The sequence below is a fragment of the Aptenodytes forsteri genome, unplaced genomic scaffold, assembly GCF_000699145.1.
Source record: "Aptenodytes forsteri isolate BGI_AS27 unplaced genomic scaffold, ASM69914v1 Scaffold284, whole genome shotgun sequence".
Taxonomy (NCBI): domain Eukaryota; kingdom Metazoa; phylum Chordata; class Aves; order Sphenisciformes; family Spheniscidae; genus Aptenodytes; species Aptenodytes forsteri.
In genome coordinates, this window is record NW_008794445.1 from 1,624,651 (window position 1) to 1,637,147 (window position 12,497).

Here is a 12,497-nt window from a genome sequence, read left to right on the forward strand (position 1 = left end):
CGCCTCCGGGTGCGCCCCGCTCCGCGCCCTGCCCCGGGAGGGGGGGGTCCTCTCCTGGCAGGGCGCAGCCTCCCCAGCTTTGCCTGCAGAGAAGAGGTGCATAAGGAGGAGCTTTTTTGGTTTAAGGGCTCCAGAAATTGTAGCCTGGCCACCCCAGGTGTAGGGCTGGTTCTGGATGGAGGGAGGTTTAAGCAAGGGAAGAAAATGAGGGTGGTGGAAAGAAGCGCCCTGCCCCGGGAGGGGGGGGTCCTCTCCTGGCAGGGCGCAGCCTCCCCAGCTTTGCCTGCAGAGAAGAGGTGCATAAGGAGGAGCTTTTTTGGTTTAAGGGCTCCAGAAATTGTAGCCTGGCCACCCCAGGTGTAGGGCTGGTTCTGGATGGAGGGAGGTTTAAGCAAGGGAAGAAAATGAGGGTGGTGGAAAGAAGCACTCTCCAGGCCAAGAAGAGGTCCCACAGGCTTAATTTTGGCCCCCAGTCCTCAGTAGTGTCTGTGGGTGGAGCTGGGTGTGGAGGCACCCTTGGGGCAGCAGCATGACTGAGCCATACCCCAGGGCATGCAGGGGCTTGCACCAGCCAGCCTGACCAAGCGCTGAGTCCCCCGGCCCAAGGGCAGATGCTGGGAAGCCTTCCTCCTCCCCCGGTCCAAGTGGCCACAGCAATCCCAGGAGTGGATCTGTGTGTCCACACAGCATCCCAAAGAGCCTGCATAGGGTAACCTCCACCCCTGCCATGTACCCAATTGCCCAAATCTGTGCATACCGCTGGGACTAGGAGGGGTCTGGGAGAGATGGAATTGGACGCCATGGTTTGGTCCCAACATCATATGTCTCCCCCTCCAAGGCTAAGGTGTTTTTCATTTTCTCTAGCAACCCCATTTCACTCTCATTTCATCACTCTCAACTGTGTCAAACCTCAGACCTCAGTGGCCAGGATAGACAGCGCAGGCTCTGTACAAGAGATTCCCAGTGCAATATCAAGCTCATAAGAAATTGGAGTTCATCTCATTCCCCCCAGCCTTGGGGTCAGCCCACAGGGTAGCCCAGAGTAGTGCTGTGCATCCCTCCAGGGCTCTGGACACAACATGAAGCAGCCCTACATTGCTCCTGCCCCTGCCAACACGTTCCCAAAAGGGAGATGCCCTCAGCATCCCACCACTGCAGCTTCTAGACCCCACCTCTGCATGGAAACCTTTCTCTCCTCCCTCGGACAAGTGAAGAAACCAAAGTGGGGGGACTATGAAACAATCTTGAGGTATGAACTGGGCCCCCTGCCCTAAAGGATTCCCGCTGCACTGAAAATGAACATCTTCATTTGTTTCTTCTCCAGGGCCAATGGCAAACGCATCCCCTCTGGTCCCTACAGGGCTCCTGCACTGGCGTCAGCAAGGTGGTTTGAGGGAAGGGAGGCTTTAGCAAGACCCTTTCCCTGTGCTGCTATGTTCTTTTCAAGATCAAGCACAACCACTACCTGGGAATTGAGACTGTATCTGTGTGATGCACAGAGCATCAGCATCGTGCCACCGCGACCCCCGGGGGCAGGCAGGGCTGGGCTCTCCATTGCCCAGGGGCTTGCCGGTTCCCTCCCAGCCGGCTGGAGGAGGGAGCAGAGGGAGGAAAGGAGGGAGGGAAGGTGCACAGAGCATCACACAGATACATAGCCTTTTTGTTGCAAAATATACACAGGTATTGAGCAAACACCAGGCACTCGTGCGCACGCAGGGCTTTCAGCAAACACCACCTCCTCTTGCATGGCATCTGTCCCAACAGGCACCGGTTGACACCCCGAGCGTATGAATTTGCTGCTGACTCACACTCCCTGCAAGGGGTCCCCACTGCCGCCTTCCCCTCCCTTGCAAGCCCAGCACTGGACGGTTCCCTCCCAAAGGGTACGTGCTGACCCAGGACCACCAGCAGCAGGGTGCAGTTCCCATCTCCAGCCCTTACCTCCAGCCAGAGGCGTCAAGTTGAGTGATCAAAAGTACAAGTACAAGCAAGGCTGCCTGCAGGGAACCCGTTCTGACTCAAGCCATGTCAATTTTTGCCTGCTAGTTATTCTCTTGCAAACAACCCAGGTCTCTCTCTCTAGTGAAAAGATTTCCTGAGCAGGATATTATGTGGTGATAGAAGATAAGATCTTCACAGTCACAACAAAAGCCCCAAAACAAGGGTTGGTTTCTCTCATTCACCCAGAGAGAGACAAACTCAAGGCTGATGTCAAGGAAACCTCTGCCTCCACCTGCCCTGACCCCACAGGCAATGGCTGTGGTGCTTTGTGACTCAGAGTGCGCAGACATGAGACAGGGCAAGACCCACATCAAGCACCATCAGTCGCTCTCCTTCATGGAGGGTCTCTTCTGAGCTCAGCAGGTATGCCAGGTGCAGGCAGACCACCCCTGAAGGCTCTGGGCTGGGCAGATGATCCCAACAGATCAGGCAGACAGCTCCTGAGAGGAAGGAGATGGTCTGTCCCTGTTTTTTTGCTAGGGTATGGAGGCACAGAGATGAAGAGCTTGCCTTTAGGAGGGAAGCTGTGGTTGTACAAGACACCCCCAGTTCATCTCAGATGCACAGTCCCACCGGACTGCACATGCTCACAGCCAGGCATTACATTTCCAAAATAGCTTTACCGGTAGCAGCTACTTTTGTGCTGGCACACTTGAGTTCACACTAGGAATGACATTGGGGTGTTTGGGTGGGGTTTTTTGTGTGGGGTTGTTGGCTTGTTTGGGTTTTTTTTCCAAATCCTAACCAAAATAGTCGCACTGGTAAAACTTTCCAAGCCACACCGGCTCGCACAGGAAACCTATGACAGGCCAGCAAATGGTGAGCCACGCGTTGTTTCCACCGCCGGAGGAAGGGCTTAGCACACATGGCCCACAGAGCGTGACAGGCAGCTGGGTCTTCTGCAGGACCTTGCGATGTGGGTCCAACCAACGGTGCTAAGAGGTCGGCGGGATCCCTCAGAGGCAAGTGAGCCTGTGCTGCCTGGGCTGGGTATGCCACAGCACTGCATCATTTGCCCCCTCCTGGAACCAGCTTTAGGAAGGTCTGAGGCAGGGAAGGAATTTGTTAAATTCCCGATCATGTGGCTAAAACGCCATCAGTATAAAGCTCAAGCTGCGGTTACAGATGGTGAGCTTAGATGTTTTGTAAAGTCCTGCCCTATGTTTTGGGAAGTGCGGTATCTTTACAAACCTGCCCTGAAACCTCCTACCCATGCAGCATCAGTAATGTGAGCTGGTCTTCAATAATATATTTCTTGCTTGGTCCTTTTTTTTCCAATCAAAACAGGCGATTCTTCTCGCAGCCCAGTGATTTGCAAAGACCTACAGCTTCCAATGAAATTTTAGAGAGGAGGTATACTAAGGTCCAGGGTGGTCTCCCTAGTCAGGTCAAGGAAGAGAGTTCGAAATAACCCCCCTAATAATAACTCCCACCCTGCAACAGTTGTCCCAACATGATTTGGTGCCGTGAAAAAACTCTCCAGTTTTTGTTCCTGTGTGGAACAAAAACAAATGCTGAAAACGTGAAAGAGGTTGTGAAACAGAATTATCGACTCCAGCCTGATCTAATCGGCTCATACTCTGGTTCACACCAGATTAGTTAACACACACAGAAAAAAACCCCACTTTTATTTTCCTAATGACACTCATCAAACTCGGTGTTTATATTAACAACCTTTGCAAGGACTTTGACTATCTGCTCATCTCCCCGACGCTTTTCATAGCGGATATAAGACTGCCCCGGCACGCTGACAGTGGTTTGTTCCCTTCACGGTGGTGGTGATGACTGCAGAAGTGGAGCAGGAACAAGCCCCCCCCAAAAAAAAGGGACGAGTGGCCTTCATGGCAGGAAGGAAATGCATGTATCTGTGTGTGGAGATAGCAAAACAAGTGAGTATTTCCTTCAGCATTCCTCCCCCTCACGCACACACCCATTGCCTGGAGCTACAGGAGGCAAAAGCGTGTGGGAGCCTTTTGGTAAGGTATTGGCAACACATCTCCATCCTTGTTTAGGGCATTGAGGTGTGCAGGGTGGTAAGGAAGACCACAATTAGAGCAGACTCACGGGATTCGAGTCACGGGCATTGGGCTTCCTCACTCCAAAGCTGCCCCTGGCAAAGAGGCTCCACCTCAACAGGGCTGAGCCTGGAAATCTCCTCACGCTTGGCTCCCACCTCAGCCTTGCTCACAGTTGCCTTATTCTTAAAGCATTATCCCTGTGAGATCGGACCCAGCTCTTTTTTTCCTCTCCAGAAAACACACCAGCTGAGACTCCATCTTGCTGCTCATTTTGAATGCAATTTGGTCGGCTGCTTCTGCATCAGACTTTGCAAGGGGACCATTAAAGTCTACCCTCCGCTGCATAAGAAGGGTCCAAACACTGACTGTACAGAGGTTATAGTGAATTCAGGGGAGCAGTATCTGCTCTCCCCAGGTATGACCCACTCTGTCTAGAAACTGGGAGTGAATTCAGCTCTCCAACAAAGGATCCACCTTTGGTTTTTACCTGTGTACGTGCAAACAGAATTTGACTCTAAGGGAGGAGAACCACATGGACTGAAGATGTACACACAAAGAGGGGGTAGATCACACCTGCTTTGGGCAGAGAAGAAATGACTGTCCAAGAGGCAAGGCGATGGGGGAGGGAGCCCCAGGAAGGAAAAAACCCGACTGCATTTTCATTGCAGCAGGCAACAGCTCACCAAACCCACCTGCTTTTCCTTAGTGCTTCCTTGCACTCTGAGGCTGCAGCCACCAGAGGTCAATGTGACCACGTCAACCTCAACCAGCTGTTGTTGGGTGCTGCACAGAGTGCCTTTGAAACTCTGGGACGGCAAACAGCAATATGAAGTAGGTAGTTTTTTCCACCTCTCAGGGCATAACTTTGGGGTAGATTTGCATGTAAACCAACATTCAAAGCATTAATCACAATGTGACCTCAGCACTATCCTGGAAAAAAGGGCTTGAGAATGACAATGTCCCCAATTAGCATCCTGCAAACACTCTTAATTGAGACCCTGTTACTTGCCCATGGTCCTACAGGACCTCACAAGTGCTCCAGTCACTCTGGACATCTCATACTGCTGGTTTCAGTGTCACTCAGGTGTTTTCATGAGTCCCAGACCTGCCCTGTTAGCAACAAGTGGAAATGGGCTATCTGTCCTCCCCTGAGTCCCATTTCTGCTCCCTGGGGCGTAAGGTCTGTCACAGTGAAGGAGGTCTGCCACAGATCCAGGCTGGCTGAATAAAACGAGTAGCTGACCTGCAGCCAGAGGAAGGCAAATGGGTTAAATGAGCAGGGTCATCAACCTAGATTAGAAGTCAGACAGGGAAGATGGCACTGTGCAGAATGGAAATCAATATGTCTAGATAGCTCTGTAGCATCCAGCCATTCCTCTGCACTCCCACATATACCAGTTACCTTCTCCTCTCCATCCCACCTTTGTCTTCCCCTAGACCTCCTCAAATAGTCACAGAGAGGCCATTTCCACCCTAGCCTCCCAACCCCTTTATCATCTATGTGGACACCCACCTAGTCAGAGCAAACAAAACACTCCTATTCCCGCTCCAGCAGAGCTCCAGCCTCATCTCAAGCTTTGTGGAATGTCAGGTTTCCCTAGATGAGAAACATCTTCTTCTCCAAGAAGACTCTACTGGACTACAGGATCATCAGTGGTCCTCTGCCCAAAGCTAGCCAGCTGCCCAGACCAAGCATGTTTCCACCATCTCGTATAAGCTCTAGCTTAGGATGGGAGCAAAGACAGACCAGAAGGCAAACCCCGCCTTGTGTTTGCAGGACAGCTGAAGTCGAAGACACTGAGACAGTGAGATTCACCAGCACCAGCTCAGATGCCATCATATAGAAAAGCAAACTGACTGTGAGCAGTTTGAATTCAGAAGAATATATTGCCACCAAGAGATTAGCTACTTAGCTGGGAGCCCTGCTCTGCCCACTTCAGAAATGCCCTGGTCCCTCATGCAGCTTTGACAGGAGGGAAGGAAGGAGCTTAGATGGAAAACACCACTTCCATCTTCCCTTCCTCCTCCCCAAGATGATGAAAGTCCTATATGGCTCCTCTCCTGAGCTGGTACACAAGCATGGTCCAGGGTCTCTGGCAGCCAGAGTCCCTAAGAGTCGCTGTCAGGCTGAGACTGGCCAGATGCTGATGGAAGAGGAGCAGGAGAGGGTGATACTGTCCCCTAACACCCATGACACTGAACATGTGCCGTATCAGGGAAAGGAACAGAGTTCATGTGTTGGGGAAGGAAGACGCTGCCCACCGGCCAGTTTGCTCCATAAAGCAACACACAACATAAATTAGGTCCCAAAAAACCCTCTTCTGCTACAATAGTTGGGGCTTTGAGGGCACGGCTGGTGATGTACATGGAAAGGCATGTTGGCCTTTCAGCCTGCAACCCATCAAAGCTCCAGCAGCAACTGTCAGAGGACAGATCCTGGTTTACCTGTGCACCTGGCCTTGCAGTTCATGGTTTGGGCAACAAATCCCAGCCTGGTAGTTTTCTAGACCCAGGAATACCTGTCTGTCCTAGGGAGGGCAATGCAACTGCAAGAGAGGGAGGCATGCTGAGACTTTGCTGGGGTTTCAGTAGGCCAGGACCAGGCCAGGACCTTTTCCCCATGGCTGGAGAGCAAACCTGTCCAGGACACAGGCAGGGAAAAGAGCTGAGCTCATGCTAACAGGGGCAAAGTCTCTCTGGAGAGGGCAGTGAACAGCCAAGTGTCACCAGCACTTGTAACACTGCTCCAGAGCCATAGGGTGGCACCACCCCACTGTCCAACCCCTTGGAGATGGAGGTGGCTGGGGAAGTGCCAGGGCAAAGCCCAAAAGCTTTGGGTCAGCGTGGCCTTCTGCTGGAGCCCTTGCGAAGGGAAGGATGTGGGGAGCCAAGGGCTGTGCCTGTTCCTGCGACACAGACCTGCCAGGGCTCCTTGCTCCTGCCTGCTGAGGCCCTTCCCAAGCCTTTCCACTCTGAAGATGCTGGACCCACACCAACACGCACCCACTCCCCTCCATCTGCCCTGATCTACGCTGGGCCCAGCTATTCTCATCCTACAGCTGATTGGAGATTGCTGCTGCACTGAGCCAGGCCCAAGCTTACCTGCAGGGCAGCGAAGGGGCCATTACTCCCCTCTGCTCCCATTAACGGTGCCTAATGGGGTGTGCTCCAGGGTGTCTGTCAGAGGTGGGTCCGCACAGAGCACCCCTCAACCCATGTTCAGCGTGGGCCAAGGGCTACAAACCAAAGCTGAGACCCGACAAGCTTGGTACAGATGTGACCTCAGCCAGAGCGGTTAGGTGCCGGAGGTGAAGGCAAGAGCACATCATGGACCTCATTTCCTTCTCTGCATACCACCATGGTCACACCAGATGCCCTGCAGGATGTGACCCTAGATAACACGGGAGGTCTTGCAGCCCTTCTGCCTGCTGCACGGGCTCTGTGCTGGAGCTGTCGTGGCTGAGCGTGGTGTGATTTGTAACCTTCCCCTAAGCACTCCTCCATGCCTGGCATTCCCAGAGCGCCCCGTTCCTGTGTCCCAAAGCCAATATACTGAGCTACCTCCTCGGCTCAGCCCCAGTGGCCCTTTACCCTTCAGACCATCCCACAGAGACCAGCATCAGCCAAAGACAGACAACCATGGGAGGAATCAAAGCCTGGGGTGCAGCAGGAGCCATGCCTCACTTTGCAGGAAGCCAACCCCAGCCTCCCAGCTAGACCAGACCTTAGCAAGCCCCGAGAACATAACCCCAGCCCCACTGGGAGGTGGATGCCCATTTCCCCCGGGAAGGAGTCGCGCCTTGCCCCAGGGATGTGTTCCCTGGGGTTGAGAGCCGCAGACAGACGCTAGCTGGAGCCTGCCCAAGAGCAACGAGCTTTCCAAGTCCTTTCCCTTTCTTGGGGGTCTGGTAGTCACATAAACAGGAAAAGCCTGGCCCTCTCCACCCCCCTCCATGGCTCTGCCTCCCTCCCCTCCTCTCCGGCGCGCGCCGGCGTGATACAAGCCCCAGCGTTGGGCTGCTTGGCCCCCACGGGAGGAGCTGCCGACTGGCCCCTGACCTCCAGGCTCCGCATTTCCTGTGGGGTGCAGCAGGAGCCATGCCTCACTTTGCAGGAAGCCAACCCCAGCCTCCCAGCTAGACCAGACCTTAGCAAGCCCCGAGAACATAACCCCAGCCCCACTGGGAGGTGGATGCCCATTTCCCCCGGGAAGGAGTCGCGCCTTGCCCCAGGGATGTGTTCCCTGGGGTTGAGAGCCGCAGACAGACGCTAGCTGGAGCCTGCCCAAGAGCAACGAGCTTTCCAAGTCCTTTCCCTTTCTTGGGGGTCTGGTAGTCACATAAACAGGAAAAGCCTGGCCCTCTCCACCCCCCTCCATGGCTCTGCCTCCCTCCCCTCCTCTCCGGCGCGCGCCGGCGTGATACAAGCCCCAGCGTTGGGCTGCTTGGCCCCCACGGGAGGAGCTGCCGACTGGCCCCTGACCTCCAGGCTCCGCATTTCCTGTGGCAGCCGAGGAGGGAGACGAGGCCCCTTCTTCCAGACGCTGGGGCTGGGCGTAAAGGGGCCTCTGCGGGCCAGCCCGGGGGGGAGGAAAGGTCGTGGTGGTCCTTCGCCAGCAACCCGAGGTCCAAGGAGGCAAAGATGCCAGCTGCCCAGGGAGAGGTGGGAGCATCGCTGGGACAGGGAGCCTCTGGCCGAAATGACAGGGCGAGGGCCACTCTCCCGCCCCGGCCCTGCAGCCAGCTCTCCAAACCCTTCTTTATCTCCTGGCGCTTATTTTTAAAAGCTTTGTGGCCTTCCCTCCTAAAACCAAAGGCAGCCGCACCAACCAGAGCAGGTGCCTGCAGGAGAAGGGTGCAGCTCATCCTCCAGCTCATAGTTGCCCTTGCAGAGCCCAGCGCTGTTAACCCTCAGCAAGCTAAGCCCAGCTGCAGGAATAGGCGCCCGTCCTAAATTGAAAAAACCGGGATTACTGCCTAGGAGGCTGTTACCCCTTTCCCCCGGTCCCTCTAGGGAGGACTAAGCTAAGACAAGCATCCCCTGCCCCTCTGCACGTCCCCCATGGGTCATCATGGGGAGCAGGATGGAGATCTCCGGAGGGGAGCAGGGAGAAGAACTGAGCCTTACTGAAGGCATTCGGCTTGAGAGGCAGATCCCCGTCCCCAGGGTCCCGGTCCATGCTTAGGCTCTGTGCCAGCCCTTGCTTGTAAAAGCCCAGGACGCCAGCCGGATGTGATGCCCGCTCTTCACAGCCTGGCAGGAAGTGCCGGATGCCCAGGGACAGCAGGGATCGGGGATGGCATCCCGGATGGAAACCTCTGGCATGCCTCTGCGCTGATCTCCACTCTGCCCTGGAATGCGCCCGCCAGCAGCATGTGGGAAAGTGGAGTCAGCAGAGACCTTGGATATGTCAGCTCCCCAGCTGAGTAAACAAGAGGAGCCCTGGCAAGCGTTCAGCTCCAAGCATCCGAGACCTTGAAAAAAGGGGGCTGGAGACGGGGAGGTTCTTCTGTCCCCTCTTTGCTCAACTCCTGCAAAATATCTCCTAACCTCTCCCCTACCTCAGGTGCTAACGCCACCTCCTCTCACCCCTACCACATCTGGAGAAGTACGAGGAGAGACTATCCCTGAGGCGTTTCCAGCACCTGGTTGTCAGATCTAACATCCCGGGAGGAAACAGCCCCTGGGAGAGAGAGTGCCATGAGAAGAAAAGGGGGGTCTGGAAAAGAAAGAGGCAGGATAAAAGGGTTTATCACCCCCCGCCATGCACACCCGTCCAATGCCCCTTGGCTGTCTCCCAGACAGCAGGGAGCACAGAGCATGGAGAGAGCTTCCACCAGCAGTACCGGCTCTGCTTCAGCGAGTGCGGTGATGGCCGGGACAGAGAGGCATGCTACAGCTCCCAAATAAATACCTCCCTGGCCCCAGCTGGGGACATTCCCACCAGGGGATGCCAGCTCCAGCCACCCTCCCTGCAGGCTTCACAGGCTCAAGGAGAGGCTGCAAATCAACAGGTTTTCCCAGTGCCGGTCAGAGACATGTTCCCACCGCTCTTTGGGTTGCCGGTGTTGCCTCCCTCACCTCCTCCGTAAAGCGCACCCACATGAGATGGCTCCTCATCCCCTCTCCGCCCAGGCACAGGAGCCTGGTTTGGGGTCTGGGGAAGAGGGATGGGCTGGGGAAGGTCCCCCCACATCCCACCGGTGAACCCCGTCATCTCCTGGGGGGCGAGCTCCTCTGGCGGTGGCGCTGGGAGGCTGTGCCCGCCTTCTGGCCACCGTCCCGCGTCCCCTATCGCTCCTCGGCAGGCGTGGACTCCCAGAGAATGAGCCATTGTTCCCCGGCCCCGCGGCCTCTTCCTGTCCCTGTAGGGCTGCGAGACAAACAAAAGCAGAGCCAGACGCAGTGGGGAGGAGGCTGGGCCTGCTCCCCTCCTCCAGATCCCGCAGCAACCCCGCAGGCAGGCAGGCAGGCAGACAGACGGATGCCCGCCTTGGGGGAATGGGCAGGGACACCCCTATTTTTAGCTGCCTCTGCATCCCCACCCCCTTCCTTCCGTGGGCCAAAAATACATGGTCTGGATGGACAGGCAAAATCATTACGATAAAAAGAGTTGTCCAGGCCTTGTGTCCAACCACTCCCCTGGCTTTCACATCTTCCTTTTGACCAGGACAGGTTCCTCACGAATGGTCTCCCTCTCCCCCCATGGGTGACTTATGTTTTCATCCCCATCCCTCATTCCCTATATCCCCACATCCTCTCTCCACACATCACACCCTTCCTCATCCCCGCTCCCCATCTGCTCCATGGATGCATCCCCCATCCCTTGATGGTCCCCTCTCCCATGCCACGCCAACCCTGGGGACCTACTCCCTTCTCTTGAGAACCCCCAGCTCCTCCTTTCCCCAAAGCACCTTCCCCCACTTCCTCACACAATTCAACTCCAAAAGGCTTTCCCGCCAGAGCTCCCCAGTTTCCTGCTCCTTGCCCCCATCCCCTGTGCACCCTCCCTCCCTGCTGCATCCCTCCTACCCTCCCTATCTCCACACCCCAGCAACCTCCATCCCAGCTCCCTGCAGCCTGCACAGGCTTTAAACTCCAGCAGATGTGCTCCCCCTCCTTATCCTGCTGAGGGAATGTATTTGGGGGAGGGCAAACAGACCCACAGATGCCCCCGCACACAGAAAGCTGCTTCTCCAAGCAACAGATTGATATCTGAGCCCCCCCAGCCCCGGTCCCTCCTGCACCTCCTTAAATGAAAAGGAACCGGAGAATCAAGTGGTGTTTGGGGGTGTTTTTCAGGGGAGACTTAATGTACATACATACATATATACATTTACATCTCCTTTCCCAGTGCCTGGAATCTCAGAGGTGTTTCCAGGCCACAGGCAGCTGTTCCTGGATTGCTTCTGGTTTATGCAACATCCTCTCTCCCCTCCCAGCCATGTCCCAAACCACCCCTTCCCTCTTTTCTGTGCCAAGCGGAAAGTCGGGAGAGCATGGACCAGGGTCTGTCCTTCCATCCTCCTTCCCACAACAGCCCCCCAAAACCCCTACAGCACCCCACTTCCCCGGCCCACAAACAGGACTAGAATATGAGGAGGAAGCCGGGGAGGGTGGGAGGAGGAAGAAGGATGAAAACATTTGGGATAGGAGGAGATGGGCAGAGGGAGGGAGTCAGCCTGCCAGCAAGCCTGGGAACTCATCCCTACCTCCTCCTGGGCTTTGGCAAACCCTGAGGCTTTGAGTTCCCGGCCCAGCTCCCCGGGGGAAAAGTATCCCCCACCCCCCCCTTTGCAAACCCCACAAGCGGGAGGTGGTCAATCCCATTCCTTCAGCTTCCTGCTGCTCCAGGGAGGGGAGCTGGAGGAATCAGTGGGGAAAATTAGAAATGGGCTTTTACAGAGGTTGACCCACCCTCTTCTAGTATGAGTGGGTCTGACCTGATGCTGCTGCCTGCCCGGTGGTGCTCACTGCAACCCGCCTGCTTTCCTTCCCCGGTGCAGCACAAGGATGCCGGGAACTGCACCGGTCTCATCCCTCTCCCCAGTTATCACAAAGGCTACAGGCACAGAGCAGGGGACCCGCAGCACAGCCCCAAAAATGGGCTGAGCCTGGCCCAGTACATCCCTGGAGGTGCTGCCGGTGGAGAAATCATCCTGGTGAAGAAACTACGGGGCATGAGGGATCTGGTGCGCACAAAGCCAGCGTTGGCATCAGACCAGGGAAGCGCTGGGCAGACGCTGGGTGCCTCGCACCTACCCCTCACCCCAGGGTATCACCTCCTGCCACCACCCCAGCTCGCTCATCCTAAAACCGGCTCTGCCTCCAGCTCAGCCCCAGGGCAGCAAGACGCAGGCTGGAGGCAGCACCGAGGGCCACGGGCTGGGAGCCGGGAGAAGGGACCTGACAGCACCAGGATGAGGGGGAGCTGGATGAGGCCATGCTGGGATGCGTGGTGGGGCAAGGGGCCCTATG

At 55.9% G+C, this 12,497-nt stretch overlaps 1 protein-coding gene across 1 annotated transcript in view; it reads right to left on the minus strand.

Moving 5' to 3' along the window:
* CARD10 (caspase recruitment domain family member 10) overlaps nucleotides 1-9,198 on the minus strand; it is a 25,741-nt gene extending 16,543 nt beyond the window's left edge. Inside the window, exon 1 of the mRNA XM_009290088.1 lies at nucleotides 9,147-9,198. Within this exon, the coding sequence (XP_009288363.1) occupies nucleotides 9,147-9,198 (52 nt within the window). The remainder of the gene's footprint in view (nucleotides 1-9,146) is intronic.
* Between the last annotated feature and the right edge of the window lie 3,299 nt (nucleotides 9,199-12,497).